The sequence below is a fragment of the Pygoscelis adeliae genome, unplaced genomic scaffold, assembly GCF_000699105.1.
Source record: "Pygoscelis adeliae isolate BGI_AS28 unplaced genomic scaffold, ASM69910v1 Scaffold10, whole genome shotgun sequence".
In the NCBI taxonomy this organism is placed as follows: domain Eukaryota; kingdom Metazoa; phylum Chordata; class Aves; order Sphenisciformes; family Spheniscidae; genus Pygoscelis; species Pygoscelis adeliae.
This window is the reverse complement of record NW_008824053.1, coordinates 1,530,791-1,539,503: the sequence shown is the minus strand read 5'-3', so window position 1 is coordinate 1,539,503 and position 8,713 is coordinate 1,530,791. Positions and strand designations below refer to the sequence as shown.

At 38.7% G+C, this 8,713-nt stretch overlaps 1 protein-coding gene across 1 annotated transcript in view; it reads left to right on the top strand.

The window, feature by feature from the left end:
* The first annotated feature begins 656 nt into the window (after positions 1-656).
* The window catches only part of LOC103925173 (uncharacterized oxidoreductase ZK1290.5-like), a 53,092-nt gene continuing 45,035 nt past the window's right edge, over positions 657-8,713 (top strand). The window contains exons 1-2 of the mRNA XM_009333853.1: positions 657-699; positions 8,293-8,429. Of these exons, the coding sequence (XP_009332128.1) occupies positions 657-699; positions 8,293-8,429 (180 nt within the window). The remainder of the gene's footprint in view (positions 700-8,292; positions 8,430-8,713) is intronic.

The window sequence follows — 8,713 nt, the reverse complement described above, 5'->3', positions numbered from 1 at the left end:
GCCGGGCGGGCTGGGGGGGGTGTGGCCCTCCCGGCGGGCCCGCAAGCCGGGCTCGCCTCAGGGCAGGCTGGGCTTGAGCCTCCTGCTGAGGCCGCCTGCGCAGAGCTGGGCAGTCCCTGCGCTCCTCCAAAGGCTGACTGAGCGTCGGGTGAACCTCCGTGGTCCTGTTGGCGGGGGCCGCCTGGGAGGCAAGCAAGGAGAACAGGCGCTTGTCTGCTTGGGAGCACAAACCTCTCCTCCCGCTTCCCCCAAGGTGTTATTGGGTGGTTTGGTGTTTCTCTTTGGGTTGGTTTTTTTTTTTTTGAGTTTTGGTGTTTGTTTTTTTTTTTTTTTAAACTGAGGCTTGGGAGCAGATTTTTCTTCCAAGCAGACTTTCAAGCCTGAACCCATCTCGCTGGCAGCTTTTTTCGTTGGCAGCACCCGCTGCGGTCGCAAGCCTGCGCCGGGATGGCGGCTTCGTCTGCGGGTCCGCAGGCCTGGGTGGACCTTGCGCCTTGTGGTTGCAGGGGCCCGCGGCCCGCCTGCACCTGGACGGAATCCACGTGCTGATAGACCCTGGCAGGGCGTCAGAGTCTGGAGTGTGATTTTTATTTTTTGTTTTCTTTCTTTTCGAAAACCAAGGTTTGGTGACGTTGTATCGAAGTTTAACAGGCGCCATGGTTTTGGCTGTTGGTCATACAGATCTGTATGACATTTTTAGTAGGTTTTTAGGAGAAAAAAAGATCTACCTGAAAATATGAAAATGCAAAGGGAAATTAACTTTTTTATAACTTGCATTTAATTTTATTATCAATTGTGCAGTGAGAAGTTCTGCAGTAGAATTGCTTAAACTCTTAAAGAATCTATTCTGTAAAATGTGAACATGGGGGAGAAAACTAGAAGTCCTTATAAGACCATGCTAGTTGTCTGAGTTAATGCTAGTGATAGTTCAGGAAAGCTACTGCATTCAGTCCTAGCAAAACAAGACTACAGCCTAACCACAATACACTCCTGCAATGACAACGCGGGCATGAAAGTGTCCGTGAAATTTGAAAGAGGGATTTTATTTTTTTTCTCCTTCCCCGCCCCCAAGGCAAGCAAAGAATTTATTCTCCCTCAGCTGCTTGAGAAAAGGGGAAAAGGATTTTCTTTTTTACTGAACTGTAGATGGTATTAACCCAAGCTTGGCTTGCAGCAGAATACTCCTTTTAGTTGTACATAGGAATATCAGGTTTATACTATTCTGAATTCCAAATCCCTCTAATTGTTGGATTTGCTAACGGTTCAAGAGAGCCACGCTATTAAATGATTAAAGGCCATTCTTCCAAGTCGGCATAGGACCGTGTGAGCAGAGGAGGGTTAATACCAGTAATTCTGTGGTGTTAGAGCACTGTCCATGCTGTACGCATAACAGATAAAGAGACCATTAACTTCCCCAAAACAGGAGACGTACTAAAGAGTGCCTGGAAGGTGTGCCACAAAGAGGCAAACACGTACCATACACGTACCAGTGACCACTGCATGCTTGACCAGATTTTTCTCGGGTTTTTTGAATAGTTGTCTTAGTATGTAGTTGACATTAACTGGTTTTTATTTCTTGTAAAAGTAAAGAGTTAATTTGTCTCGTGATTAAAGCCTCAGATTCTTTTGGCACAGTATTTGACCATCTCTTTCTGTCTCTTCTTAACAGTCTTTCCAGAAGCCTCTTTCATTCACAACATATTCTAAAACATGAATACCCTTCCCAGTCAGTCTTTCATGATGCAATTTTATCGTGGGTCAATTCGATATCCCAGATTTTCCATTATTTTACATAAACATACAAATCAAAGGCACTTACGTTCTTTGTCTGTGACACTGGAGTTAATCAGTCACAAAAGTATCAAGCTAAGCTATAAAATAAAATGACCCTCGTGCTCTTTTCATCTTTATCCTATGAGTGTGTACTGACTTCAGAGCAATTATTTAGGATTTTCATTAGTATAAAGGAGGGTGAAATTGGAGCTGTGGATTTTAGAGTGTATTAAGCCACTTAAGTCAATAGGAGTTGGCCTTTGATTTTAATAGGGCTGTTTCTTCATCCAGAAACACTAAGTGAATAGATAGAGCTTGTAATGCTTGTTTCAGAGTACCCAAAGTCATTTGAGCTGCACATATTAGTTAAAAAGTCTTAGTAACTCAGCATCATCAGCCAAAAGATTTTAAAAAAAAGAGTTTAAAAGTCTACAAAATGTTGATAACTGCTTTTACCGTGTATTTATGTGCATACACATGTTCATAAAAATGTGGCATGTGTATGCCCAACGTACGAATTTGTTATTTTAGTATCTATTAACCTTAAGAATACTTGATGCAGCTGTCCCTTACAGAGTCCCTATATAATGAACAAAAGGGCCTATGTTGTTCAAAATTACTATTTTTTCCCCTTTCACTGTTGTTTTGGGTGGTTTGTTTTTTTTTGGGGGGGGGGGGGGGGGAGGGTTGGTTGTTTGTTTGTTCGTTTTAACCTGTAACACTTTTTGCCAATTTAGTTCGCTCGGAGATTTTTTACAAAAATAAAAAAATGTAAATAGTCTTTTTCAGAGGATGGACTCAGTTGTCTTATGTCCATTGTTTCAGTATATCCTGAACTGTATTTCAGACTATCTGCAGAACCACTTTTTTTTTTTATTTTATTGGAGATTCCAATACTTTTTTTAGGTGATTGGAAGAATAAGCTGACTAGAAAGTAAACAGGCAGAAAAACTCCTTTGTACTCTCTACCAAATAGCGTGCTGCTTGCTGTACTTTCATTATATTAATAAGTATATTAATACCAATCAAGTACTGAGTGGTTGATTGTCAAGCCTGAACTCAAACCACAGTAAATGGATAGCAACATAGAAGATCAAGAGAATTAAGTTTGAAATTTTCTGGCCCAATAACTTCTGTCAGGTATGGCTTTCAAGGAGCTTCTCTTGACTTACAGCGGTGTCATGAACAGCAGGATTTGGATCTTTGACTTCACTTACCTATCCTTGTCTTGCTAGAGTAACACTTGACGTATTGCTTATACATTCTGCAGCTTTTTGAGGATCTTGTAATAGATAGGAACCAGTCGGGTAATTTTAAGAACTACTTGATAATATGCTGCAAAACATTGTGGATTTAAGAAAAGAAGGTGTGTGGGGGGGGAAGCTCAAGACTCACTACACTTGCGTTTGTGGTCAAGCTATAAATACCATGATATGTAGCCTAACACAATGGGATCTTTATTTATGGTAGGTGTTCCCTCTTAACTATTCTTTTACAAATTAATGGCTTATTTTTGTTACAGCTTTACTGCGTTAGCTAATGTTTGCAGCTCAAAAAAATTTACTCAGCTATAAAGCAGAGGAAAACTTTCTTCAATGAGGACGCATTTTCTGCAAGGCCATTTTCTGCAGGATTTAAAATTTGGTTGTTTCTTTGTTATTTCTTATCCTTCTAAACATGCAGACATAATTGTTATCTATGAAAAGTCATCTTTGAGAGGACAGATATGTATGTTGCCTCTGTTGCTAGATAATCTTTCTAAAAGCTTCAAAGTGAGATAAATATGCTGTGTTAAGATGGTTGCAACTATCCAGTCATGTCAACTGGAAGGCAACTCAGATAAATATGCAAGTTATTTCCAAGTGATGAAACCCATTTCGTAGCAGCTGACAGCTGGAGTAGGAGACATGTAACATGTTTCTCAGCCAGAAACTCTCTCACTGGAGAGAGGGTGCAACAGCAGCCTAGGATAGCATTCTGTCAAGAATATCTGATCTTTCTGTTCAAGCTTCAGTTGTCAAAAGGTGTTATGGTGGTGGTTTTGTAACTGGGTTTTCTTTTTTTTAATGGGTTTCCATGTCACAGCTGCTTTGGCTTCCAGATTTGTATAGAAGTTCAATAAGCTGGTCGAGGTTTGATGCAAAAGGGGAAATGGGAAGGGAGGAGGTTATTTCATTAGGTTACCATTCTCTTTCTGATGCTCTGCGCTCGCTTACACAAACTGTTCTTGGTGAGGAGGATCATTTGCATTAAAATCTCTAGTGAGAAGGGTGGATTTGTACACCAGAGAAGGCTGTGTAGTGTGCAAAATTTATGATCAGTCTGAAAGGTTACTTGGAATAACATGCCAAATTCTGTACATCCAAAATTTTGTATTTACTTACATGCATATTCATACTGTATTGTATCTGTCTTGTGTCCAGCAGAAAGACAAGTCTACTAGCAGTGGTAAAACAAGCTGACTTTCCTGAGACACCTACTGATTATTATAAGGCAGCCCACCTTTGTGTTAGAAATATGCTGTATAGCTAAAATTTTAATTAACAAATAAAAATAATCTACGACTTGGTTTTTGTACGATTATAAAAACTGCTGATAACTTTGTATTTCTCATGGTTTGATTCTAACAATTGTGTTAGCCAATATTATTCATATGCAGAGGGTCAGGCATGTTTACGGTCAATGATAATTTTCATTACAAAGGCTGCTTTCAACTAGAGTAGGCTTAAGTCTAAAATGAATTGGCATTTTGGCCCTAATACTTGATACAAGTGTAAAGCTATGCCCCAGAGAGTACATTACCTCATAAAGGCTTTAGATTGCTTTAGAAATTGGATACATTCACTATCTTGCTAATAAGATAGCTATAATTTCTTTCCATATTTGCAAGACTTACTTTATTAGTGTTTTAGAAATACAGGGCAAATAACTGACATAAAATGACATTGTTCTGAAGTTGGTGTAGTTACACTTTTTCACAGGAGCTACACGTATCCGAGAATCGCATACTTTGTGAGACTTTGTACTCTAGTAGAGATTTACTTATTCTTACATTGTCTTAACTACAGGATACTTGGTGCTTATCTAAAGCAACATCCTCAAAAATGGATCACTTGTCAAAGTGGTACACTTAATATCATCCTCTTCAGGCTTTGGAAGGAAAATGCATACAGTTAGTACAGTAGGAAACCCCCACTTAGAAAGTTGTCACTTTTTTCCTCCTTTTCCCCTCTTTCTTTTTTTCCCTTCCTTTTCCCTTCTTTTTTTTTTTCTCCCCCCCCCCCCCCCACCTTTTTTTTTGTCTGAGGGGTAAAATGATACCCTCTAAAGCGTTTGGCTATAATCTGGTAGCACAAGGGCTTTTCTTCCTGTAACTGAAGTACTAGGAAGCTTTTTCAAGGTCATGTGCTGAATGGTTAAATTCAGCATGGCATCGCTCTTCGTTGGAAGGCTTTGTGATATGAGGGAAACTTGATAACGTCTCTTAGTGGTAAAAAGTAGTTGATTTGTTCATGAACTTTACCAATACACTTCTCTGAATGCTTTATTCTATTAAAAAAACCAAATATTGCCTTATCGCAAAAGGTCCCCAAACCACCAATTATAGACATGTCTTAAGGCTTGTTCTGGCTCTCTCTAGTGAAACTATCTTCATCCCTTTGATATGTTAGTTATATTCTCACTAGAAGAGGTGTTTTTGTGTTTGTTTTTTTGTGGGTTTTGTTTGTTTGTTTGTTTTTAGGGACAGTAATAATGAAATTCAGGGGGGTGGTCAAATAGCATGTGATTTCCTGACAAGATGTGCTGGTCATACCAAAAATGCGCAGAATGTTTTCTTGTGCAGTTGCTTTCTATGTAATCCTTAGGGTAGCTAGAATTAATAACAACTTGATGAGATAAAAAGTTCTCTAATGATCCCCTCCTATTAAAGTATAAAATTAATTGCATGCTTGTTTGGGAAGGAGGTTCAGGACAGGCAATTACTAAACAAAATAATCAAGTCTTTATACTCATTGTGCCTTACCCATGTCACACGCAGTGAGTATTTTATTATTAGTAATGATGTTCTTTACGGAAGATCATTCAAGAATAGCCAGTGCCGTTATGCTAGGCACTGTAACTGGGAAAGCGGACAGGTACTGCTCTGAGCACCTTCTAGTCGAAAAGACAAAGACTGGGAGGAATAAAAATCAATCCCAATAAATAATATGATGTCAGTTAACTTATAGCACTGCTAACTTGCTTAAATCGCATTTTTACTGCATTTGTCAGTATGTTGCACTGGTAACATGGTGAAATAATACACACAGACACACACGTGGAATCCCTCCATACTCGAGGTGAAACCATTAAAATGTCCCCTGTCCTCATTTCAGGGTGTTCCATAGATAAGATTCCTGATATTCAGCTGTAGCCTTATCTAAGTAAATAAATCATAAAAGTAAGTCTTTACTGACTTCGCTGATTGCATTATTTAAGACATTGCATCATTTGCATTGCAACCATACAAGACTTTTTGTATTGTTCCCAGTTCTTTTCACAACAAGTGGGATTTTTCTGGAGAAAAACATAGAATTGGATTACTCCACTTTCATTACATCAGGTTGTGTTGGGGGTTTTCTTTGACAAAATTCTACATGTAACTTGAATCTTAATGCTGAGTGGAAGTATTTTAACCTTTCGTTCCATTATGTGTTACTAATCCAGTTACCTACTTCTTAATTATTAATCCTAGAGTTGCTCATAATCATTCTTAAACTTAGCTGTGGTCAAAAAAGACCCAGTCCTGCTGGAATCGGAATCAAATGAGATTTTGCTTTTCAATTCAATGGCAGCAGAATCAAGCCTTCACTTTTTGTCATTCTCCACTGTTACTGCCTTTTTTTTTCTTCATGGCTCTTGTTTTTTCATGGCTTCAGTTCTTAAGGAAATTTATGGAACAGCGGTCCTGATACCAAGACCTATGGCACTCCCCCCTATTAATCTTATCCTGTAATAAGAATCGGCTGTTTATTTCTTCCCTTTGTTTTATGTCTCCACAATTTTTTTTTTACTTTCTTGGGACTTTGCTTCTCACCCATGGTTACCAAGTTTCCTTAATAGCCTCTTGTGATGAACAAAATGCCACATCTATAAATCTTTCTGCCTCAATTCATCCACCGTTTCAGTAGATCTGACCTTGAGAAGTTGCACTTGAGCTTTGAGGGCCTCCAGATATTTAACTTTTCTCATGTACAGAATGTGGCCATATTCCAGGCAGCTGTGTATTTGTAGATAGTGGAACAAAGCAGTATCCCCTCCTAATCTGACTAAACCTGCTGAGCTCCTACCTTCCTTGCTTTCTTCTATCTTCACCTGCTTCCAGTCTGGTGGTGTTTTCTTCTTTAAAAAAGACCGAATGCTGTACAAATGTTGTTTTAAAGGGTGCTGGTAAATGCATCTGGGGCAAAATGCTGGGCCAATTTTTGCTTATATCAGAGTGTACACCGTACAGAAATAATTTCTTTTTCTGGGGGAAGTTGCTGCTTTGTCTCTGCTCTCTTTGTACACCTACAAATCTATGAGGTCAGCTTTTTATATTTTTGGTGGGGATTTTACCTTATTTGTATTTTGACATATGAACTGTGATTTAATAGCAGAAAGATAGCTTCCTTTCTCATGCTGGAGTCTTTTTGGTAATCATACTGTTGCTGATGTGAAATGGATTAACTTTAAATGTCCATCACTAAGTCTAAGTAATAAAAAACAAATTTAGGTTTCTATCACTGTTTAATAATTAAAGCCTTTATCAGTATAAGCAGAGGCGCTTTATGTGTATGCTTTTAAATTTGCTGTTGACATTAATACTTTCAAATGTTACAAGCTTAATTGCCCACTAGATGAACAAGTTATTTGTAACCAGTTTGAAATGAACAGAGAAGCAAGCTCCAAGTATATTTAACTTTTGTCTTTCACCATGTTTCTGTAACACAGAAAAATGATACCAAACTTCGGGGGGGGGGAAGCTGACTTCTGTCTTTCCACCTTCATGTAGCAGATTTTAGTCATCGTACCTTTTTTCTTTGGCAGAGCTCCCTGACATAGTTTTGGCAGCATTGAATGGTGATGTCACATGCTGCTGTAACCTAAATTGCAGTAGTTCCTCATGCCTCCAAACGGGGAAGAGGGAGGTACTGATTCCTAAGCTTTCTTCAGTTCTTCTAATGTTTATGCCAAGTACCTCCAGCACAGAGTGCGATACAAAATCCTCGTCGAGAGGGGAGAGAAAGGGGAAAACCATCTTCGTGGCTTTACCTCAGTTTCATAACTGTAAGCTCTGTTCCCCAGGCTTAACGCCTGAATGGAAGTGCTTTGCATTCTAATACATACTATTCTAAGGTTGAATGTGCCATGTGAGAGGAGGGGCTACAAGAAATGTTGTTTATCTTGGAAACCTTGAGAAAATAAATTTTAAATTCTTAGATGATGTGGGAACAAAAAAACATTTGATAAGAAACATTCGCTATTGTTCGCTTTTAGTTTGGACTAGGGATAGCTGGATTGCTGCTGTCCTTCGAACTCACAAACGCAAGTCCCAGACCTTGCAGTCTCACATGATACTGCAGGAGGAGGATCTTGTCATGATTCACAAGTGCACTTATTCCGCGAGCAGTCTGGTAGGTATAAAGGGCACTTTTACGATGTCAGAAATCAGTCATCAGCTTGAACGTCATCTTGAATTAGGATCTTACAATGATGAGTTATTGCACATACATTTTCATCCTGTAAGCTACAAGTCACTAAAAATTGCAGTTCTCTTTATAATTTTTTCTATAATATTATCTTTATGATATTCTAAGTGTTTTTGAATTATTGGTCTCATGATCAAATACTTTTTAAAATTGCTATCTCTCTACTTAATTGTATGCTGATTATGCTTAATCATAAATTTATACATAAC